Source organism: Lepidochelys kempii, chromosome 14 (assembly GCF_965140265.1).
Source record: "Lepidochelys kempii isolate rLepKem1 chromosome 14, rLepKem1.hap2, whole genome shotgun sequence".
Taxonomy (NCBI): domain Eukaryota; kingdom Metazoa; phylum Chordata; order Testudines; family Cheloniidae; genus Lepidochelys; species Lepidochelys kempii.
Window position 1 is genome coordinate 15,420,073 of NC_133269.1, and position 24,804 is coordinate 15,444,876.

Below are 24,804 nucleotides of genomic sequence, written 5' to 3' on the forward strand. Positions count from 1 at the left end.
TACTTTTACCGCTATTGATTGTTTGCTCGTGGGAGACAGCTTTACAATACTGGTACAAAGCACAGCTTTACTGGTATAGCTGCATCCACACCAGGAGTGCTTTGCTGGCATAATATATTGGTATTCCTGTACTGGAAACGTGCTTCTAATGTAGACATAGCCTTAACTTTGCTCAAGGAACTAGTATAAGGGTAGGTCTATATTATGGGGCTAAGTCGACCTAAGTTATGCAACTCCAGTTACGTGAATAACGTAGTTGGAGTCGATGTATCTTAGGTTGACTTATTACGGTGTCGACACCGCGGTGGGTTGATGGGAGAAACTCTCCCATCGACTTACCGTATGCTTCTCATTCTGGTGGATGGGAGAGAGATCGGCAGTCAATTTAGTGGGTCTAATGAAGACCTGCTAAATCAATCCCTGCTGGATTGATCGCTGTACGTCAATTCCCCAAGTAAGCAGAGACAAGCCCTAAGATGCATCTACACTAGAAGGCCTATATGTGTATTAGGCATACTAGATCTTGAAGCTGAAAATTGTTGTAGTTGTCTATAAGTGGTGAGATTCAGGAAAATCAGAGGAGGATTAATGAGAAAAACCAAATAGAGGATACACTGAGTGATTTAAACTGGTACATGGCAGTCAAAACTAAGGCCCCTCAGCATTATGGATGTGGTTCTTCAATCTTAGACGTGTGAATAAATCCTGTAGAAGTCACATGATTATGGTTATGCAGGATCCAGCCTCTTCGCTTGCCTATTTGTATCAGCAGCAGTTGCAAAGTTGTACAGTAGAAACAGTGTGTTTCTTTTTGTAGGTGAACTTCAATAAACGATGATGCACTTCTGAATACTGGCATAATGGCACCCTCCAGATCTATGACTCAGGACAAAGCTGCCAGGGCAAAGAAAGCTGGTAAGGAGAGAGCTGCTGGCTGTGAGAAAAAGAGCCCTCCTGAGGATTCCATGGTCCAAGGTGGGAGACTGAGGAAAGAAAAGAGCAATGCCCAAGCTACATCTGAAAAACCCTCTTCTGAAAAAGAGACAGTTCCTTTAGTTATATCTGTACAGAGCACGTCAAAGAGCCAGAGGGAGGCAAGGATTAAGGGAGGCAAAGAGTATGGCCACAAAAAGCAAGCCAAAGGGGAGAGAACCTCCAAGGGCAAGGACAAAAGAGAATTTGGTTCTGGTGGAAAGCATGGAGAACAATTAATGACCAAGGAGAAGAAAAAAGTAAGGGGCTCCAAGCAACAGGATCTAAGAGGTCCAGGAAGCAAGGTCAGTGTTTGCCATGAGGTAAAGGCCACTGAAGACCGCAAGAAACGTACTTTTAAAAGGAAGCACAGGGAGCACCTGAGTGTGAGTGAAATGGCCATTGAGACTGAGTCTGTAAAGTCCTTCACAGTGGGAAGTACTGAGGGCTCCTCTCAAAAACGCGAGTCTCCTCAGACTGATGGCCATGTCAGTGCTGGGAAAAAATACAATAAGAAGCATGTCTCCAAAGCAACCACTATCAGAAAGTCAGGTTCCCAGCTCCACGGCAGTCTGGAGCTCAGATCTAAGACAGTGAAGTGTGGGGGTGGGGGTGATGGACAGAAGAAGAAACAAGTTAGAAAATCAGCTAGGACTATTTCCAGTGTAAGTGAGGAAGGAAAGAGCCTGGAAAGCTCAGATGATGGGTCTTGTTTTGGCTCTAGAGATGAAGCCAGTTGTAGCCAAGCAAGAAGAAAGAGAGAGACTGGTGATGACAACACCCAAATCAGTGAAGACATGAGAAGCTCTTTGGAAGAAGAACTCTCTATTGAGGAAAAAACTACACAGGAAAATTGGCTTCCGTCCAAAGGAAAAGGCTGCCGAGAGTCTCATGGTGGAAACAACAAAGCAACCGGGGAAAGTGAAAGTGAAAGAGAACAGGAAATGATGGACAACAGGCAAGAATCTGAAGACGAAGAAACTGTCTCAGAAGAGTCTGAGGTAGATGGGAAAATGAAGGAGCAGAATAAAGTCTCTAAGCAAAAAAAATCTACTCTAAGCGATAGCAGTGAGGAAGATTATAGTGCAGGGGCTTCAGAGGATGAAGTCAAAAGCTCAGTGAAGGGAGAAAATGAGAGTGATGAAGAAGAACAGGAAAACCTGTTGGAAAAACACAACAGAGAAGAAATGTCTGAAGATGAGCAAGCTAAATCTGAAAGCAAGGAGGATGAAGAGGATGGTGTTGAAGAAATAGATGACAACAAGCGAGAGAGACCAAGAAGGAAACTGCTGCCTAGCACTGTCAAAGCAAAGCTCCTTAACATGGGCTTGAGCAAAGGCCCTCTGGGAAACAGTTGGGAAGGGAATATGAATGACAGCGGCAGTATGGTGAGAGATGGCCCTGTGTGGCCCACACAACAAATGCCAAAAAAGAAATCCCAGAACCCTGAGACAATAATGCAAGGTGAAGAGTTAGAACACGTACATCAGGATAGTTCTTCCTCAGACAGCAACAGGAGGGTGGATTCGGTGGTTGTGCTTGCAAAGAAGTGCAGTCCTCTCACTTTACAATCCCAGATTCTCCTGAATCTGAAAAACAGTCATAAAGTTGCCCAGGCCAAACTGTTGGCAAGAAGTAAACAAAGTCCTCTCCAGAAGGCAGCAGAAACTAGCTCTGACCTGGAGAAGGTTCAAAAGGTCCCTTCTAAAAAGAGTGCCACAAGAACGTATAAGGCACTTAGGGACTCCAGTATACCTAAGGATCTTGGAGAGCCAAGATTAAGTGTCTCCAATGTTTCAAGCTCCTCCTCTAGTGCTAAAAACCTAGCTGTTGATAAGCAGCATCTTGACAAGAGAGAGAAGATTGGGAAAGTAATTGGAAACGTCAAACACGCTTCGTGTCAGACTCTAGCAGTAAGAGAAGAGATAGCGGAGGAGAAAGTGGTTGAAGAGGCACCCGCTGAAAAAGAGCAAGTGCTGAAGCAAAAGGGCATCCAGTCCCTGCACACCCTTTCGGCATTTAGAAAAGTAACCAGCTGGCTCAGCCAAAAACCTCCCAAGAAAGCAAGCCTGAAAGATCGTTTTCTGAGGGCGATGCATGCAGTTGGTATCTCAGGCTGGCTCCTGAAGAAGTTTGGGAAGAGGAGCAGCAAGCCATCTGGATTCAGAAGAAGAATGACGATCAGGATTGTTAGCACCACTGGACTAATCAATAAACAGGGCGGAGCCTCCCCTGGCCCAGCGGGAGAACAGAGAAAGAGGGAGTTGAGTAGCAAAAGCTCTTCTCAGCCATTGCTAGAATGGAATCATCCTCATACAGAGGTGGCAGAGGAGCTGGAAGAAGCCCAGTTGGCTTCATGCAATTCTCCCCATAATGAAGCTAACTCCTCTCTGCAATTGCTAAATTTGGACAGACCTGCTAAGGAGAAGAACAGTGTCACTGATACCAGATTCGCCATTGTGTTCCCCAGGGTCCATCACATGGTGAAGACAAGAGGAGTTTCTTCCGGGAATAGTGAATCACAGCCGCAGTCAATAGATGTATCTAGCAGAAAAGCAGTGATGTCTGTGCAACCGGGCTGCAAGTTCAAACATGACCTCTCGAAGGAGCAAACCTGTCAGAGGACCAGTCAAGGGCTTCCCCACAATGATGAAATTGATCCATCAATGCCAGGTGATCCGAGTCAAGCAAAATGCCTTGCAACCCAGTACAGAGTGGCTAGGCTTTTGAGCTCCTCATCCCAAGAGATAAAGATGCCCGAGGGGAAAGATATATCCAAATCCCAGTTCCTCGCAAAGGGGCAAAGAGGGCAGTCACCATACCAGGCCACTAAACCCCCGCTCTTCCCAGAGGCAGCTGGAAACTATTGGTATGAGCAGGGCTTCCTTCCACAGGAGGAAGAAGAGGGCTCAGGGGATCTGATGGTCTCTTACTTTGAGGGAGATGTTGACAAAGAGGCTGCAAATCTTATCCAACATGCTGGGTCTGAAGCCCCAGCCCAGGTGCACTGGACTCAGCGGCGAACTCTGGAGTGTGATCCTATGGCATGGCTGAACTCTGAAATGCTGCTCCCACGACTCACCATTGAGAACCTCAGCAAATGGGCCATGTATAAGGACCAGGATCTAGTCAAGACCCACAGGCCGAAGACATTGAGAGAAAGGTGGGAGGCAGAAGATGTCACTGAGGATATCCTTGAGATGGATGTGACATGGAAACAGGTATATTCTGCATTAGGCATGTAAGCTTTAGGGTGCTGTCAACCTGCACACAATTCACAGCCATTTCTCCAATACATTTCAGGTGTACCTGGATGAAAACCACGGGGTGGAGCTTGAGGAGGTTGAAGATCTGTCCAGACTGGAGTAAGCATGTCAGTGATGTTCTGTGGATAGCAGGAAGTGGCTGGGGCTTATTTATTACCCATCAAAGACACTTGGCTCAGCAGCAGAAGGCAAATTGTAGAACATCAGCTATAACCCTAAAAAATGGGGTGGCTTCAGTGCTCATGACTGTGAGGGACGGATGGCCATTTAAACCAGAGGAAGGGCTGAATTATCCAATTTAGGCCCAGGCCTGTATTGAAGTGGGTGGGGAATTGCACTGGTGTAAGGGGAATCACAGCAGTATTGTGCAATCCCTCCCCAAACTCCTCTACGCATAGGCAGAGTACACATTGCTTGCCGCATCTCCAGGGAGGCACGCCAGAGAAAGAGGGGTTCGTAATGGCGATCAGACCCCCTTGGAGGTGCAGACAGGGAACCCCACCTACACTGTAAGAAGCACCTGTCCGGACATGGGTTTTCAAGGATCAGTCCATTTACAGATTGGGAAACTGAGGCCCAGAGAGCTGAAGTAACTTTCCTAATAACAGGCCTTGCTCTAACTCCTAGGCCACTATCTGGTAAAATAGCCGGAAACAAAGAGCACACTGTTCTTGTGTGATGTATGTGGTGGAAAAGGAGAATCCGTGGGATGAGACACAGAGTATCTATCTAATGGCCTAATCCTACTTGCACTGAAATCAGTGGCAAACCTCCTATTGGCCAGCTGCAGCAGGCTCAGGCTCTCTAACACGTCTTGTATCACTGGGATTGTTACTCTAGGTGACACAGAAACGCCCATGGGAGTTGCCCACACTGGCCCTGGCAACCTTTAGCACTGCTAAAACCAGTAGTAACTGATGAAATCCACATGGTTGTGTAGCAGAATTAAGGCTGATATCCTCTAGGTTGCAGACAGCAGGGGCTAGCCCAATTGTGCAGGCATGGACAGGTCAGACAGTCCATCCAGGCAGTGTTCTCTCCCTCTCTCTCTCTCTTATACACACGCCCATGTGCAATCCTGAGTCCAGGGGTGGGTGAACAGGGCAGTCACCTTGGGCACTGACTTCTGGAGGCACCAAATGGGGATGGGTTATTTTTTTTCTTTGTTTGCTCGTCTGTTCAGGGTTGCTGAAAACATTTTCCACCCTGGGTAACAAAACAGCTCGGGCTGGCCCTGCTTTGCCTGCCATATTCTGGGCCTACCGTATAAAATCGATGGATGCTACATCTGTTCCCCATCTTGCAGCATACCTCAGATGATCAACAGACTATAATACATGAGTGAGGTTTGTGGATGAAGTTGGCTGATGGCTCGTGTCTTGTGTTTCTAGGGAGGTCTGTGAGAGCTCCGTCCTTCTGTGTCTGAAGAAGAGATTCCATCGCAATTTCATTTACGTATGGCTGCTAGGTTTTTCAGTTCTTATTCATGTGGGACAAGGAATCTGAGGGTGGGGTTTCCCTTGCCCCGTCCAGCCCTAGCAGGGTACAGTCCACAGGGTCCCAACGTTTCCCAGTAGTGATGAGATGTTGGCGTCACGGGGGTTCACCTGCTGTATCTGTCCAGCATGGGACACCTCTCTCGCTCCTCATGTAGCCCCACGTCCCCCTCCCCAAACCTCACAAAACTGTTGTTACCTGCTCCCACTATGGTCAGCATGGCCAGTCTCAAAGTCAGCCTCTAGGGGAGGACACAGAGGGACGCTAGACTGTCCCTCTTCCCACAGCCAGCGCAAGATACAACTGAGGCACCAAATGCACCTAGGTAATGGATTCTATCACAGCAGCTCCCCCATAGCTGTATGATTGTTGTTAACCTCTGTACCAATTGCCATCACTCTATGCACACCCAACAGAAAACCAGAGGGTGTGTGTGTGTTTCTGCTGTATGCAATCCAGACAGGGGAGCGCAGAGAGAATGTGGTTGTGGTTAGATAAGTGACTAGGTCAAACTGGAACAACAGATCTGCTCCTTGTATGTCTTTCACACAAGACGTATCTGTTCACTTTTCTGGCAAAGATAAGACCTTACTCTTGTTAGCCTAGCACAGCCAGTGCAGCTACAGGAAGGAGAGTGACCTGGAGTCTGCTCTGCTTTGCCCATCAGCAGCACAACTGAGGGCTCTGATGGCAGAATCTTTACAGCTGCTGTGGAGGCAGAAGCCATCTGGGTTTGCTGGTCCCTCAGTGGGGAGTCTGGAAGGCTGAAGCTAGAGAAACCATCTCACTGGTAGATGAAGCCAATAAGTGGACAGAGAAGAAGTGTGGAACCCAACAGTGTTTGCAGAGTAGTCACTCCTTAACGCTGCAATCTCACCCCACTGTGCTTTGGTATTGTAACCTATTTGGCGCAGGCATATACCGACTGCTCTAAGACCCCTTGAATGGCCAGGCATAATGGGGTGAGCGAGGATGATCATTGCCTTGAACCCAGGACTGGCAGTGTAAAATGTTTGTGATGCAGCCTGGAAAGCCTTGAGTTTCCCTTGATTTTGAGCATTCTTTGAACACCTGGCTCCAGTTTCAGTCTCGGCTAAGTTAGGAGGGAACACCCATCCCTCTTATCCCTTGAATGCCAAATGGGATTTATGGTTTTGGCCTCAAACTATGGAGAACGTGTTAGCTTTGGCCAAGTTTCACTTTGATCCTGAAAGTCCAAATGGAGCTCAGAGGAAGTGTGTGGATGTGAAGAACATGCCCCCCAAATTAACTAAGCCCCTTTGCAAATCAAAACAAATTAGCTCTGCCCAGAATGACTTTGGCTTCCAGAAGTTTAAATCAGATCCTTTAATGTTGCTTTAAAGCTGATTTAATTTTTGTTTTGGTTATGCAATATATACTTGAGGCCTTCCCAGTTATTCTATGATTCTGTGGGATCTGGAATTATTAGGGTTGGAAGAGACCTCAGGAGGTCATCTAGTCCAATCCCCTGCTCAAAGCAGGACTAACCCCAACTAAATCATCCCAGCCAGGGCTTTGTGAAGCCGGGCCTTAAAAACCATCCAGAAATCTCTAATCATCCAGTGGATATAATAAAACCAAACTCTATTTTCCCCCTTCTAGACCTACATTGGGCAAATCTTGGTCTCTGTGAATCCTTTCAAGCCCCTCAATCTCTACTTGGAAGAGGTGGTGACCCAGTATCAGCAGGGGACGCTCTCCAAAAATGCTCCGTATGTATGCTTGTTTCTTCACAACTAAGTCTGTTCATGATTCTTAACCTGCAGAGTCCTGTGTTGCCCCTGGGCTCCCAGGACCATTTCACTTGGCCAGAGGTCATCTCTGGAGTAGGACTAGTGCAGTGCGAAGTGTATGGTACATCCAGCACAGGGGTACTTGTATGGCACTCTGATATTGTTGCTGTAGGTGCCATATGCCATGTTTTATTGGCTAACAATTTCCACCTGAGGAGCAAAAGTGGGCCTGATGCAAACACCACTGAACTTCAGAAAAGCTTGGACTGAGACCTGAGCTGTACCGTTGGGCTTATCTCTTCTAATGTGAGAGAGACTGAAAAGGACATCACTTCAGAGTCTGTAACCCTAATCGAACTTCTCTCTTCCCCTTGCAGTAACACTCTGAGGGATTAAGATGCCAGAGACTGAAATGAGACATTTATTGAAATCTCCCCTAGACTGACAAATGTCCCTCCCTGTGTAACACTATAATGATACTCAGTACTTACATATCCAAGCACTGCCTGGCCCAGCTGAGCCACAGTGTTGAGAACAACATCTTCACTTCCAACCAGGCTGGAGGGCGTTTAGCCCATGCTAGTGATAAGACCAAGCTGTGATTGGTGGTTCAGAGCTGGATGCAGAACCAAACAAGTTCATGGATCCTCAGGTAAAATGCTGGCTTACAACCGGGTCCAAAACCCGTTGCAGTAAATGGGAAAGGCTCCCCTTGATTTCAGTTGGGCAGATGCTTTTGTCTAGTTGCTGGATCCAGCCACTGTAATAGCTTCCCTCTTCTAGCTTTTCCTTCAGCTCAAGTTTCCTTCAGGTTTAGCTGAAGGTCCCAGGTTCAATCCCTGCTGATGACCAAAGAGACTGTAGCATCCCTCGGGATTTTGGCAGTAGCATTCCACCATTGCTAACACCAATGCTGCTCTGCTGGAGCTAGCAACATTGGGAGCCCTAGTCTGGATGAGGCTCCTGTGGCCACTGGTTTGTTTAACTTGCTCAGATTGAGTCTAAATGACACATGGCATTTAAAAAGCTGTTGGCTACAGGAGCCATAGTCACACTAGGGTTCCCAAGGTGGCTATTACAAGTGGAGCTACAGTAGTGAGAGATTTGCCCTCCCATGTCCAGCTATACATATGCTGCCATGGCCAGAGCTGGCACTAGGCATAAGCAGATTAACCAATTGCTTAGGGCCCTGAGCAGCTCAATGAGCCCCCCATTCCCTTTTTATTATAAGAACTTGGCTGTTTTAGTATTGTGGGGAGACAGGAGGGGACAAAAATATTCCTGTTTAGGGCCTCCCAATGAGCTAGCACTGGCTCTGGCCATGGCTCTCGGATCTGAGATTCTGTTACAGGCCCACCTCCAGTGCGGATATCCACGAACTAACCCCTGATACTGTGTTTGTGCAGGCAGGAAATCAGGGCCAAAGTAACAAATGGAAATTTTTTTTTCTGTTCATCTAGACACGTCTTTGCCATTGCAGAAATGGCCTACTCTCTGTCCCAGACTTCAGAGCAAGAGCAGTGCATCGTCATCAGGTAGGAAATGAGGACATTATGTGGGGCTGAGATTCCTCCTCTCCCTCCAAGTTTTTGCCCCATTGAAACAACTCTTCCAGAGGATTGAAAAATAGCACACGTTATATGCATATTTTAACAAGACTCTCTGAGTGATCCAGGGAATTATAGACCAGTAAGCCTTAGATCTGTGCCTGGCAAAATGATTGAATCTATAAAAACAGAACAGCAAAACACCTGGAAGATTGTGATATAATAAGGTTTAACTAGCCAGATTTCGCAAAGGAAAATCATGCCTCACTAATCTCTTAGAATTCTACAAAGCCTTGTACAAGGTTCCATACAAGAGGCTACTAAAGAAGCTAAGAAATTATGTTCTAAGGCAAAGTATTGTCTTGGATCAAAAACTGGCTAGGATACAGAAAGCAGAGAGTAAGTTTAAATGATGAATTTTCATCATGGCACCCAGTTAACAATGGGGACCTCAAGGTTCTAGAGTAGGTCCTGTGTTCTTTAATATATTTATTAATGATCTGGAAAGGGGGTTGAGCAGGTAGGTAGCAAAATCTGCAGCTGTCACTCTCACACCTTGGGGGATGCAATCCAGACCAGCAAGGGGTTGTGTCAGCATTTGCCCTGCAACTCTGGGTGCCTTACAATGCTTTACTGCTATAGCTCCCAGCCTGGTACATTCACAGCCAGCCCACAAGCATGTAGGTCACACGCTGAGTGTGTGTGGGTTTGTGTGTGTGCTAGACAGTCCTGGTTTAGCAGCTCTGACCCCAGCAGCCTGTCTACAGCCCCCTATTCTGGCCTCCACCAGAATTTGTTACAACCTGAAAGGTGACCCCACCACCGTGCTCAGCCCCAGATTTCCCCAAAGCCATGTGCTCTGCAATGCCCAGCCCTCTCCAGGACAGTTCAGAGAAATAATAAGGTTCATTGCTCCTTTAAAGAGACAAAAGCTCATCACAGCTTATTCACCGTTCCCTGAAGATACAGTACTGAGTTGTTTATAGTGAAAATAAAACAAATGTATTAACAATAGCACATAGATTAAGTGATGCCAAGTACAAGAAATAAAGTTAGACCGAGTTACAAGCAAATAAAAGTGAAGACACGTTTCTAGAAGTCTAAAACTTAATCTCGCTCGGGATCGGCTTTATTCAAGACTTTTTTCTCACGTAAATTCAGTTCCCAGACACTTCAACCCCCACTTGGTTGAAAGACCCATCTTTCCCAGTTTGCAAGAGCTCTGTCCCCTTGTGTCTATCTAGTGATGGATGCCAAAGATGTCTTCTGTCCTTGCTTATATCTTCCAAAGTTCAATTACCTTGTTTCAAGAAGCAAGATGGCCTTATGCTGTTCTTCCCTCCCTATGGACTTCCCAACCCCTAGCTGATTTCTGTGTAAATGGGGCTTCCGCTGTTATTGGTCTTATCTGGCTTATATTTCATTGGAGACAGGTAGATAGTTGCCTTCCCTCCTGCCTGGGAGCGAATCCTGTTTCTCCCTGTTTGGTCACAGACTTTAAAGCCTAATATCATTAAATATCCATATTTCCCCATAAAAATACATACATTTCAGAATGATTATTAGTCACCAATGTGCCATTAGCTTTCAGAGAAGACCTCACTATACACTTTTATAAAACAGTAATACTGTACACAATTACTTGATTCAATTGCTTATCAGTCGAGGTTCAGCTCTCCCCCTTCCATCTTTATAGACCAAGAAATCTTTTCAGTGTATTATTTGGATACTCTGTGCAGGACTGCTCAGCCCATCTTAGAAAGTGCATTACAGAAACCTGGAGCGGTGTGGGGGAGGGTTCAGAGAAAGGTGATAAGAACAATCAGTGATCACGCTGTCATGTGATGAGAGACAGGAAAGATTAGGGTGGCTACCTTAGAAAGGAGATGAATAAGAGGGGGCATAAGTCTATGAAATAATGAATGGTCTGGAGAAGGTAGATCGGAGCTTGTGTTCTCCCTGCTGCACAGCAAAAGAACAAGAGAACTTTCAAAGACATGAAATGGTGGAAAGTTCAAAACTGGTCAAATGAAATACTTTTTCACGCCATGTGTAATTTAAACTATGGAATTTATTGCCTCAGGAAGTAATTGAGTCTAAGAACTTGGCAAGAGTCAGAAGGGGTTGGACACTAATATGGATACTGAGAATATCTAGGGTGGTTATAACTAATGATAACGCTGGAAAGGCTGTTAAACCTCATGCTTCAGGGATTAAGCCAATCTCTAACTAGGAGACTAGGGTGAGACCTACTTTGGGAAGTAGATTATCCTACATCTGCCCACTGTGGGTTCTTACACCTTCCTCGGAAGAATCTGGTGCTGGTCACTGTCGGACAGACGGACCTTGAATCTGATCCAGTCTGGCATTTCCTATGTTCCTAACAAACAGCCTTGCCCTCTTGAGGCATCTCCAGGTGCCTCTGAGCACGTGGGAGACATGCCCACTCACAATTGGCTATGCAGGATGACATTTATCAGTGTCACTTTTGAAACAATCACCCCAGCATGCAGCACTTCCTGGCAGGGGCGCCAGAACAGGAGGGCCAGGGGGCCATGGCCCCTCCACTTTTTACCGACCATCAGGGCAAGTGATGAGGGGACAGGAGCAAGCGGGGGGGTGGGGTCTCAGGGGGAAGGGGTGGTGTGGGGGCATTGCCTTGGGGATGTGGCATGACATGGAGGAGGCGGGTTCACGGTTTGGGCTCCTGTGACTCACCCACTTTTAGGCCACTTCCACCGCTCATGCTTCCTGGAGTGATGTTGCCATGTTGATCGTGCTGATTGGTTGCCATGGCAAATACATTGCTGCTGGAAGAAATCCTGTCTGGGTAGATGAAACAGGATGACATAAAATTGTGCTGACTGGCTCTGTGGGATGTACGACATCCATGGAAAGGTTAATATGTAAAGCCAGAAGCCTTAAAAGGTTGCTTGATTACAGTGCCCTGCCCTCAGAGTATGGTCAGACTGTCAGCCAATGACAGTTTTGTTTTTATGATGTCAGCCCGTTTATCTTGTATTTCTTTGGTTGCATGTTGTCACTCTGTCTGGCCCAGGGAAGCTGTGTGATTGGATAGCTGGGAAAAGCTAGGACTCCCCTTCCACAACCTGCTTGTGTAGTTTGAACTTAGCTGCTCATCTTAGGCCTGAGCTGATTTCCCCACAGACTGAGGTGGGAAGGGAAGTGGGTTGGCTCTGGATCTGGGGTTTTTGCTTGGGCCAATTTTTCTAACTTGCTGCCAGACTTTTAAATATTATGGGCCAGATCCTGAGTTGTTGTAAATCATTGTCTTAGGCAGAGCTATGCTGACTCACACCAGCTGAAGATCTTGCCTAATTACTCTAGGCACAGCTAGTCCGATTCTTATAGTCGTCTCTGATCCTTATCCCTTTCTCCCCCAGTGGGCACAGTGGATCAGGTAAAACGGAAGCTGCCAAAGCAATCATGTGGTACCTGAGCACCTTGTACCAGAGACAAGACAGGCCTGGGATCAGGCAGGTAAGGGGTGGCTAATGTTTCTATGTACTGTGACACAGGCGCTGGCTTCTTCCTTTCCCAGGGGGTTCTGAACTCCCACTCAGCCCCAGGCCCTGCTCCCCTCCACCTATTCCCGCCCCTGCCCCTCCTCTTCCCGCCCCTACCTTGCCCAGTCCCACCCCTTCCCCTTAGTGTGCTCCGTCCCAGCTCCTCCCCCTCCACCCAGCTCCTGCATGCCATGGAACAGCTGATCGCAGCAGGTGGGAGCCACTGGGAGGGAGGGGGCGAAGTTGATTGGCAGGGCTGTCAGTGGGCGGGAGGCGCTAAGAGGGAGGAGCTGGCTGCTGGTGGGTGCTTAGCACCCACTAATTTTTTTCTGGGGGTGCTCCAGCCCTCCATCCCTGGAGCACCCACGGAGTCGGTGCTTATATACTGTGATGTGTGCTTATAGTCATGTTATGTAATGCACTACAGGAAGGTGCTCAGATACTATGGTGATGAGCACAATATAAAAAACCGAATAGTATAACATGGAATAGAATGGATCAGCATGGAGTAGCTAACATCAAGCTGACCAGGACTGAAAAACACAAAAGCAAAGCAGGGGCTCACACTGTTCATGTCTGTTCTTAAGTTGGAGGTAGAGAAAGAGGGGTGAGTGTCTGGCATCAGAGTGTGGCTGGCCATGTTCACCATGAAGTGGAGCACTGGGGGCCACATGTTTCAGTCCATGTCTTTTCAAAGGTAGCTGGTCTAGCAGTTCAAGGCCCAGACACCAGCCTGCTAAGATCTGGGGCACCAGGCACTGGTGTCTAAGGCTGGCTTGAACCAGTGAGAACATTTTCTAGCTTCACTTTCACCCACTGTTGTGGGTGAGCAACAGCCATCGATAGTTACACTGATCACGTGACCTGAATCTCGATTTGGAATTCAGGTCACATGAGTGCAGACCCACAGGAATGTAGTTTGAAAGAAGCTGGAGTCCCAGTGATGTCAGTGGGGTGTAGGCACCTTTGAAAACCTCCTTGAATGTATAAGGACGCAGAGTGAATTCACTGCTCTTGGGTGCTTGGTGCACAGCTTTAGAACCCTATGCCGATTGTTCACAGGACAGGCAGTGGTAGAAGCGGCACAAGCTTCCCCATCCTACACATCCCCTCTGGCTTGGAAGGCCCATCTGTAAGGGCAAGATGGTTTCAGTGGTCTGTTCAGGCTTCTGAACTGTCTCTCTACCAAGATCGCCAGAAAAGGTTCCAGTTATGGCAGAGATGGTTTTTGTGAAGCTGGCACCTACCTGTCAGGAACTGAGCAACTGAAAAGCAACTTGTGTCATGCTTAGGTCACTAGGTCAATTTGTGTCATGCTTAGGTCAACTTATGTCATGCTTAGGTCCACAGTGAGGTGGGAATAACTATCAGTCACTGCCAGCCTGGCTTTGGGTCCAGCTAGTGACCTAGTGCTAGAGGCTCCATATCGTATTACTGCTTCCTTGAGCTGTATCCCCTGGCTGGGTGTTGGATACACCTTGTGTTTCTGGTCATGTCTTTCAGTCCAACGCCATTGGGACAAGGACCATCCCTTTTTTCTATGTTCGTAGGGTACCTGGCACTATGGGGCCCTGGTCTCTGGGCAATGCCACAGTGTTATCTGGTTGTTAAATATAAGTTCTTGTATCCTCCGCCCTCTCCCAGCCCTGTGACGTACTGCCCATTCTGGAGAGCTTTGGGAATGCTAAAACCATCCTCAACGACAACTCGAGCCGCTTTGGGAAGTTTCTGCACATCCACCTGAGACCGTGAGTCAAAGGGCACTGCCCTTAGCCAACAATGCAGTGATGCATGCTGGAGCTGGAGGAGAATGAGCCAGGCATGCACAGGAACAGATCCAGTGCTAATCTGCTGGGAAGTGAGTTGTGCAGGGGTGTTGTGCAACAACAGCCCTCCCTCCCCCACACTTTCTATGGGGGCGGGGTCAGCTTGCACCGCTGGGTTTGCTTTGAGTTTTGTCTACAAAAGAACACATGAAACCTGCAAGATTTCCCTGCTTGAAACCACCAAGCCCCTATCTATTGTGCTCTCCTTATTACAATAGCACTGAGATCAGGGCTCCATTGTGCTAGGTGCTGTACATATACCCAGGGAAAGAGAGTCCCTGTCCCAAAGAGCTTACAGTTTAAATAGATGAGACTATGGGGGAGGGGAAACAGAAACATACAGAGATTAACAGACTTGCCCAGGGTCACACAGCAGGTCAGTTGCAGAGTGAGAACCCAGGTCTCCTGACTCCCAGTCTAGTGTGCCCTGCCTGCTGGACCTCTGTCTGCTTCAGAGTGACAAGTTACCATGTTTGAGACCAGTTACAACACAGTAGAAGCTGGTGAGGTTCTGGTAACATGGCTGAGTCTTGCAGTGCAGAGAGGACTGAACAGTCTTAACTGTGGAGCTGTAGCATGGGCTTGAACCAGTGAGAACGCAGTGGGGCTCGGGCGGGCTCAGGCTTCGGTCCCCCTTCCTGGGTCGTGAAGTACTTTTTGTTGTCAGAAGGGGGTCGCGGTGCAATGAAGTTTGAGAACCGCTGACCTGTCCACACCTACCATGCTGCTCAGCCATGTTTGTGTCACTGCATTCCAGGAAAAGCTCCACCATTGCCTTGCCAGCTGGGCAGCTGCTGCAAACCTTCCTCCTTGGGGAGGGCCCTGGGGTACATGTGGTGGAAACTGGGAAGGAGTCAACTTAGAAGCTATAACTTTGACATGGCAAATACTTTATAAGTAAGGGTCTGTAATAAAACCATCCCTACAGCATAACTCCCATGTAATGTTTAGGTCTCTCCTAAACTCCAGCCCCTACAGCACCGTAGGAGCCAGAGTCATGGATCAGGACCCCACAGTGCTAGGTGCTGTACAAACACAGGACAAAAAGCTGGTCTCTGCCCCAAAGAGCGTACAATTTAAGTATAAGACAAGAGACAACAGGTGGATCTAGACAGACGAGGGAGCACAAAGGAACAGTGAGCACATACGTGTGGAGAATGGTTAGGGAACGTGCACAGGTTACACCTGGGACCATTTTGGGGATTGCTCAGTCTGGATCTTTTTGGTTTGCTGTATGTAGAGAAGGGAGATCCAAGTGCCCCTGAATTTGGGGAGGTTGTTCACAGTCTAAGCCTGGATCCAGATGCATATTCTAGAGCTGGCTCCTTTCTCTATAATGGAGCTGCTCCAAGATCCCAGCTCTGAAGACCTCTAAACTTTGGAGTCGATGGGCTTTGAAATTCAAATCCAAGTTTTGCATCTTGGATTTGTATCTCTGGGTAAGGACTCCCTCTGCCTGGCCCCCTGTACAGAGTATATGGGTCTCCAGCAAACCCTCAGTCTTCTCTCTCAGAACCCTTCCCCCCTCTCTGTCGCACACACAGTGGGGTCGTGATGGGTACGTCCATCTCCCAGTACCTTCTGGAAAAGTCCCGCGTTGTGTTTCAGGTAAGAACCAACCACCCCCACTTCCCCAGACAGGTCAGAATCTCTGCATGTCTAGGCTGTGTTTGTGGGTTGGGGTCTATGTTAATTACCAAGTGCAAGGAATGCCTGCAGCTTCTCTAGTCAGATGGCAAGAGGCAGGCCCTTAGTCCTAGTGGAAGGTAGTAGAGTTTCAGGTTAGCGTTAGCGTTAGTCTCATGTGTCACCTACATGGGCTGAATCTAGTGAGGGCACAGGTTGAGCTTTATCAAGGTGTCTGCAGCCCCTCCTATGGTGGAGCCCTCCATGCACCACTCTGCTGCCCTGCAGCATTCCCTGCTGGGCTAATCCTGGGCCTCTCCCGCGCAGATGCTGCCAGCTGTGATGAACTGAGTGGTGCTTTTGTGAAATGGACAAAAATCTATCAGGGCCTGGGTTCAGACACTATTGACGTGGGAGCATAGGTGCCCAGAGATGATGGACTAACCCAGATGGCCTTCCCCCCATTCTACTTCTCCATCCAAGCCCCCTATCTGTTTTTTTTTTTGTATGGTAAGATAGATCACAGGCCTCACAAACACTTTACTCAGCTGTAGTGTCTTTTTTAAATGTCCAACCATTACAGCACTTTCAGCACGTTCTCAGTAAACCCAAATCTAATTAGGTGATTTTCAATGACTGACTTGATTAAACCCAACGTTACCATTGCCAAACAATTTCTAGAACTGCGGTAAAGAAATTATCTCACTGCTGCTGTCTGTTTGACATTGGCGCTGCACAATGCATGAATCCCATAACTATTGTTTATTTCTATAGTGCCATAGTAATGTATTAACTAGGGCTATCAAGCAATTAAAAAAATTAATCGTGATTAATCACACTTAAACAATAGTAGAATACCATTTATTTAAATATTTTGGATGTTTTCTATATTTTCTAATATATTGATTTCAATTACAACACAGAATACAAAGTATACAGTGCTCACTTTATTTTTGATTACAAGTATTTGCACTGTAGAAAAACAAAAGAAATAGTATTTTTCAATTCACTTTATACAAGTACTGTAGTGCAATCTCTTGATCATGAACGTTGAACTTACAAATGTAAAATTATGTAAAAAACAACAAAAAAAAAAACTGCATGCAGAAATAAAACAATGTAAAATTTTAGAGCCTGCAAGTCCACTCACTCCTACTTCTTGTTCAGCCAATCGCTCAGACAAACAAGGACAGGCGTTCTCATGGCACTGTTGTAGCCGGCGTCACAAGATATTTATGTGCCAAATGCGCTAAAGATTCATCTGTCCCTTCATGCTTCAACCACCATTCCAGGGGACATGCGTCCATGCTCGATGACAATCCAAAGCAGCGTGGACCGAAGCATGTTCATTTTCGTTATCTGAGTCAGACGCCACCAGCAGAAGATTGATTTTCTTTTTTGGTGGTTCGGGTTCTGCAGTTTCCACATTGGAGGGTTGCTCTTCTAAGACTTCTGAAAGCATGCTGCACACTTTATCCCTCTCAGATTTTGGAAGGCACTTCAGATTCTTAAACCTTGGGTCGAGCGCTGTAGCTACCTTTAGAAATCTCCCATTGGTACCTTCTTTGCATTTTGTCAAATCTGCAGTGAAAGTGTTCTTAAAATGAACAACATGTGCTGGGTCATCATCCAAGACTGCTATAACATTAAATATATGTCAGAATGTGGGTAAAACACAGAGCGGGAGACATACAGTTCTCCCCAAGGAGTTCAGTCACAAATTTAATTAACACATTATTTTTTTAATGAGCATCGTCAGTATGGAAGCATTTCCTCTGGAATGGTGGCCGAAGCACGAAGGGACATATGAATGTTTAGCATATTTGCCATGTAAATACCTTGCATGCCAGCTACAAATGTGCAATGCAAATGCCTGTTCTCACTTTCTGGTGACATTGTAAATAAGAAGAGGGTAACATTATCTCCTGTAAATGTAAACAAACTTGTTTATCTTAGCGATTAGCTGAACAAGAAGTAGGACTGAGTGGCCTTGTAGCTCTGAAGTTTTACATTGCTTTGTTTTTGAGAGCAGTTATGTAACAAAAAAAATCTACATTTGTAATTTGCACTTTCATGACAGAGATTTCACTATAGTACTTGTATAAGGTGAATTGAAAAATACTATTTCTTTATCATTTTTACAGTGCAAATATTTATAATAAAAAATAACATACACTTTGATTTCAATTACAGCACAGAATACAATATATATGAAAATGTAGAAAACATCCAAAATATATAATACATTTCAGTTGGTATTCTATTGTTTAACTGTGTGATTAAAACTGCGATTAATCACAATTAATTTTTTTTAATCACGATTAATTGTTTTGAGTTAATCGCATGAGCTAACTGCGATTAATCGACAGCCCTAGTATTAACTGAAAGGGTTTGCAATCTAGTATGTATGAGGTGTGTGTTACAGTACCCCCCCGTGTCACTCCCCAGAGGATGAGAGTTGTTACTGCATCCAGCTTGCAGAGTCGTGGCTCTCGAGCTCAAGCTGTAGCAGGTCATGTTTTTAGATCTTCAAGTCCCCAGTTCAATCTCTGGCGTGTTGGCCAGGCTCAGCTAAAGTCCATGTAAACTGCTGTGTTCCTACTGGGCAGCATAACATTTGTTGCAAGTAATGTTCTGGCATGCGCGAGTGTTGAGTTAAACTGCTTTGGAGACTGATCTGGGAACAAGAGTAGCTCCAGAAAGATGTCTAGAAGCTGGTAAAAGTGTTTCTATCATTCTTTGGAAAGCTTTTCCCCCACTGTTTTTTCTTTCCCAGGAGAAATGGATGATTAGTAACAAATCCTCCACTTAGGTATATTTTTCCTTAGACGAAGATACAAGGACAAAATGTGCCCTAACTTAACATCAGTCTAAGCCCTTTGGGCCAGGTTCACACGCAGGGTTGCCAGTTTTCATTGGACGTATTCCTGGAGATTTAATCACATGACATAATCTTTAATTAAATATTAATCTTTAATTCCTGGAGACTCCAGGCCAATCCTGGAGGGTTGGGAACCCTATACAGCTGGTGTACAACCGGGTAGCTCCACTGATGTCCATGAAATCACATTGATTTATACCAACAGAAAATCTGGCCTACTGAAGTTAACAGGCATTATTTGGCTCAGATTTGCAGTAGGGATAGGAGAACCCAGTATGGTTAAGTAAGAGCTCCCTCTATCCCCAGCAGCTTGAACTATACTTCTTAAAGTTTATTAAAAGTTCCATTAATTTTTCTATCCCCCTGCTCTGCTTGGGTATGCAAGGACCAGCAGTGGGAGCCCTGTGAAGGGGGTTGTTTGTTTCTGTCCTGGTTACAGGAGGCACTGGATGGAAACTTCAAAGCAAGCCTGTTCTTTTGCAGTCTGCAGCCTGGCTTTGCAGAGCTCAGAGGTTTGCATGGGTTCCGTACTTCAGGGGATTTGTCTGATGAAGTTTTGACTTCCCGTAGCTCTGAGATGCGATGGGGTGGTGGAGCGAGACGTTTGGCCCACAGTGTGAGTGATCTCCTTTCAGGCCCGTGGCGAGAGGAGCTACCATGTGTTTTATGAGCTGGTGGCAGGGCTTCCTGCAGAGCAGAAAGAGAAGCTTTTCCTGCACGAGGCAGAGACTTACTTTTACCTGAATCAGGTGAGTGAGGGGGTGGAGTGAGCTGCTCCAGCAGGCAAGGGAGAGACATGGTTGAACCAGTACTTTAGTCTCTGATCAGCCTGGTGCTGGGGACCCAACAGGAAACAGGTAAGATGATGAGCTCTGTGCTTCCCTCCTGGATTGCCCCTCCTAGAGGTGGCACACGGTTACGTTTTGGATCTTGGCTGCCATCTGCACTGTCTGGGCCCCCCTCGCTTTTGACCCAAGGAACGTGTCTTTTTGATGGAGAGGCTTGGTCCCTGTCACTTCTCCTCCCTCTCCCATCATTCAGGTTCCATTGCCTCTTGGAAAAAGCCATGTTATTGGGACTCTTGTTTTTATATGGGTCATCTAAACACCGAGGCCCTATGGCTCCACCTATCTAAGAAAACCAGTATTTCCAACCCCAAATGTTCAAAAACCATGAGTCAGGCTCACTAAAAACCATGAAATTATGTAAAAATAGATTTTTGGTGTTCTTTTAATTTGCCTTCTGCTTTTTGAGCCTTTAGGGTGCACTGGGGTTATGTTTTGAAGCTTTCTGCACAGCCACAAGGGCTAGAAATGTACTTTTTCTTTAAGAATGAAGGCTGAAATCCTCACATATCCAATTGACTACAGGAGCTGGGGCTTTAAGGAAAACAATAATGATCATGAGACTCATAACAAAATCATGAGAGTTGGCAACACTGGAAAACAGCTTTCTACAGTGAAGTTAACCTTCTTTTGCCTGGGCCCACAATCTGCTGTTGGCTAAAAAGGATTGGGGTGATGTGGGCTGGATCAAGGGACCCTCTCTTTACCCTTTGTGGAATAAAACAAAGCACCTGAAGAAACTGAATGGCAGTACATTTAGAAGCAATAAAAGGCAGTGTTGGTTAAGGACTTTGTCTACGTGGGGAAATTGACCAGCATAGCTATAACAAAATAATTATTCTGAAAGAATCACATTTATTCTGGAATAAACAGAACATCCACACAGAGGAGTTACACTGGCATAGCTGAAGTGGAGTAATTATTCTGCTACAGCTATGCTGGCCAGTTTCCCTGTATGTAGACCAGCCCTTACACAGCTCTGCCATTTTGAGGACTCAGTCTTTGCCTCACCCATAATTAGATTAGTATCAGCTTTCCTCCTAGCAAGGATGGGACAAGTACCCTTAATGACTTGATTGTTCCTAGGAGACTAGGGCAATTAATGGCTCAACATGCTCAATAGCTTCACATTAGACAATTACAGCATGTTAAAAGATCTCTCCTTGAACTGAACATTATTAGACCTTTCCCTAGCAACCCCCGCAGGAAGGGAGAACCAAGCAGAATGGTGCTACATTTTAGTTAGCTAGCAGCAGTTCTCACACTGTGGGTTAGGACCCCAAAGTGGGTTGGGACCCCATTTTAATGGGGTCACCAGGCTCAGCATTAGACTTGCTGGGACCCAGGACTGAAGCTGAAGCCCGAATCCACCCCCATCCGGGGTGGCGGGGCTTGGGCTGCAGCCCCCTCTCCTCCTCACTCGAGGCAGCAGGGCTCGGTCTCCGCCCCCCTTCTGGGGTCATGTAGTAATTTTGTTGTCAGAAGGGGGTCACGGTGCAATGAAGTTTGAGAACCCCTGAGTTACAGATAATGATGTACCTGGAAAGTCCCAGTGAGAACTGACATGGTAAGGCCTGTTGAGAAGTGTGGGAAGAGATTAGGGGAGAAGGGCAAAACCTCTCCAGTCAAACTTTGGGTTTTCAAAACAGGGAATAGTTTGGATCTTGGTCTCTCTCTCTCTTTATTTGATCCACCAAAGTTCAGAGTTGGGGGTCAGTTGGGAGCTCCCCCCACCCCCTTGCAGCACTGCAGGATTGCTGGGCATGTTTGCTTAGCACTTCTACAACACCTCTCATCCCAGAGGCTCAAAGCACTGTGTGAAGGTAGGCAGGTATTATTGGAGCCATTTTTGCAGAGGGGAAAACTAAGCCACAGAGCAAGGAAGGGACTTGCCCAAGGTCACAGTAAGATTTGGTGGTGGAGGTGGGAATAGAACCATGATCAGTTCTCTCATTATGAGACCATGCTGCCTCTCACAATGAACGTCAGTATCTTTTTTCTGTGCTCTGAGGTATCTGGTGTTGAGTGCTGCTGGTTGCCCAGACGGGTGGTCTGATGGGCTAGGACAAACCTATGTGCCTTAAGCCAGGTCTAATCTACGAAGTTAGGTTGACCTAACTACATTGCTCAGGGCTGTGAAAATGTTTGCACTATGTGTGACATAGTTAAGTCAATCTAAGCCCCAGCGTAGATACCGCTAGGTGGTTGGAAAGAGGTGAGAGAGGTGAATTCACTACAATGATGGATGAACACCATCCATTGCTGTAGTAAGTGTCTACACAACAGCACTACAGTGGTGCAGCTGCAGCATTTTAAGCATAGACAGAGCCTTAGAGTTTGAGGGGAGGGACCATTCTCCCCTTTGTACCGAGGGTCCCTCTCTTTGTCGTGACCCTGGCTGATATGGGGCTGCTGAACTCCCCTTCCAGTTCCATTCTGCCTTTGTCATCCCCACCGCTGGCGGTTTTTAAGAACAGGTTGGATGCCCCCTGTCAGGGATGGTCTAGGCTTATGTGGTCCTGCCTCACCGCAGAGGGCTGGACTTGACTTCTTCAGGTCCCTTCCAGTCCTGCAGTTTTATGATTCTATCACCTGTGATTTAACCCACCCTTATCTGGAGAAGCCTCAAGTTGCTGCCAGGACTGGTCTAGGAAAAATAGTTCAACTTCAGACCTCCTGTGGTCTGAAGCTTTCCCATTGGAGAATCCCTGTACAACCCTTATTTACCACTCAGTCATCTGGCATTTTATGAGTTTTAGCTAAAGTTTCCCCTGCTATATTTCTGACAAGGCAGGGCCATTGGAGATGTCCCCTTTAGGAGCCCAGCTGGTCCTTCTGCTCTGGCTCAGCCTGCTGGCGTGTCCTAGGCTGAATTGGTGGCATCAATCTGATTTCCATGCGATTTATTAATTTGTTTGTGAAACACCTGCAGTGTGCATGGTGCCATTCAGAGAATAGGGCGGTGGGTGCCGGCGTATGACCCCAGATAGCTAATACACGCAGATAAAGAGAGAACCTGCCCCAAAGAGCTTAAAACCTGAGAGAGAAGAGACTGGCCACACTGGGCAAATACAAGAGATCTCCTTCTGATGGTCTCAACCCAACCCAATGCAAACCGGGGCCAAGTGTAGCCTAGTATAAGCAGCCAATTGGGTTCTCCCTCTCCCCACACTCGTTCCTACATGTATTCAGATTATGAGCTCCCTCTAGTGGCGTTAGATTGTAGGTCACCATGACTGTAGGGCAGGTTCTAGTGGGAGAAGGATTTGGGCTGAAGGGAGAAGGCTGCTGCTCATATACAAATGTCTGCAGCAGCAGTAGCTGAGGGGTGGTGGAAATTGACATCAGGGTAAATTCCTGTCAGCAGCAATGTTTCCTCATGTCATGTTTGCCCCAGTGTGGAATATCCCATGTCAGGAGAGGGAGAGAGCTCCGACCTGGAGAGAGGCCCAGTCTAATATGCCAGGTCTGAATACCCTGAGGCCAGGAGTGGTGGAAGGGCCCTAAAAGTGTGTGTGTGGGTGGGGGGGGGGAGTGGTGCCCAAACTGTGACGCTGTCCCCTGTGCCACCACCAAGGCCCTGCCTCTCGCCACCCCTTTTCCCCAAGACCCCGTCCCCTGCTCGCTCCTTTCCATCCCCCCGATGGGCCCAACCCAACCCCCTGAGCTCTGAAACCCAGATCTGAGCTTTACAATTTGGACCCCTCTCTAGTGCTGGGCAGTGATGTTGGAGCAAGAGGCTGGTGTGAAAGGGCCGTGGGTCCAACTACAGGCTTTCGTTTGTTCTCTCAGGGCAGAGCATGCGACCTCTCGGGGAAGCAAGACGATCGGGACTTTGTGGTCTTGGTGCAAGCTCTGCAGGTGATTGGCCTCTCAGATGATCAGCTGACCTCCATCTGGGCAGTGCTGGCTGCCATCCTGCAGCTGGGGAACATCTGTTTTACCTCCTGTGAGGTATGGTAACACCTCACCAGTTTGGCAGTGACTAATATCGAACAGGTTGGCAGCCTCGTGTGATGGGGCTTGGGACAGTAGTCTCAGTTGCACATGGTCATCTAGAGCCCATCCCCCTCCTTCAAGACTGCGGCAAATACTCAGGGAAACAGAGAGCAGAACCCAGATGGCTGGGCTGCCAAAGGATAATTAGAGCCTGAAGAGCTGATCTACAAGCCAAAGGCAAGATTTTGCCCACTACAGTGTGACCCACCCCTATGCAGTGGGATGAGTTCAATTCTCTGCAGAAATGTGCTGTTTAAGTGTGGGACTCTGTATCCAGTACAAGCTTGGACGCATTCTTCTTCCCCATGATTTAGAAGGAATCCTTTGGCCTTGCAGCCATCCCCAGCGACACGGAAATCCGGATTGTGGCCAATTTGCTGCATGTCTCAGCAGATCTCCTCCAAAGCGCCGTCACTCACCGAGTCACGGTGAGTACTGCATGGCCCCTTCAGCCTGCTCCCTGTCGTCCTGAGGGACTTCAGTGTTGAGGTTGCATTGTGTAGAAGGAGTGCTTGTGCTCCAGCCCAGTGCTCTTTCTGCAGAGGGATCTGAGCAGCCTGTCTGCTGGCGTCTGCTTTACTGTTGCCTCCTACCGAGTGATGCAAGGGAGGTCACAGCTGAAGAGCCAGGCCTCCTATCCAGTTGAGCACAAACATGCTGCTGCTCCTCATTCCCAGGAACAGACTGTGCAAGGGCACATTTTCTTTCTCCTGCGCTACTGCAGAGGCGAGCAGCTCATATTTTCCCATGGCATGCAGTCTTCAGTAGCCATGGATTGAGATGCAGTGTGATATGCTCCTGTTGCAACAGATTGCACCACTGGCCAGGCCAAATTATGCTGCAAAACGTGCCTGTTTATTAAGGAGTTCATATTTGTGCCTATAGTTAAAATCTGGGAGGAGCTAGCATCCACAAACCAATTCTTAATTATCATCAGCATCCAAACCTTCCAATTTAAGAGATTTACCAACAGATTCCTTCACTCCCCATCCCCTACATATACTGAGTCAAGAGCCTGACCAAAGCAGTAACTCTTACAGGGGCTCTGAAGTGCATTGAACTTG

General features: G+C 47.1%; 1 protein-coding gene across 1 annotated transcript in view; it reads left to right on the forward strand.

The window, feature by feature from the left end:
* Positions 1-860: 860 nt before the first annotated feature.
* The window catches only part of MYO15B (myosin XVB), an 80,247-nt gene continuing 56,303 nt past the window's right edge, over positions 861-24,804 (forward strand). The window contains exons 1-11 of the mRNA XM_073310453.1: positions 861-4,193; positions 4,276-4,337; positions 5,630-5,693; positions 7,359-7,468; positions 8,950-9,024; positions 12,441-12,537; positions 14,208-14,311; positions 15,934-15,997; positions 19,532-19,645; positions 23,534-23,695; positions 24,055-24,168. Coding sequence (XP_073166554.1) covers positions 861-4,193; positions 4,276-4,337; positions 5,630-5,693; positions 7,359-7,468; positions 8,950-9,024; positions 12,441-12,537; positions 14,208-14,311; positions 15,934-15,997; positions 19,532-19,645; positions 23,534-23,695; positions 24,055-24,168 — 4,299 coding nt within the window. The remainder of the gene's footprint in view (positions 4,194-4,275; positions 4,338-5,629; positions 5,694-7,358; positions 7,469-8,949; positions 9,025-12,440; positions 12,538-14,207; positions 14,312-15,933; positions 15,998-19,531; positions 19,646-23,533; positions 23,696-24,054; positions 24,169-24,804) is intronic.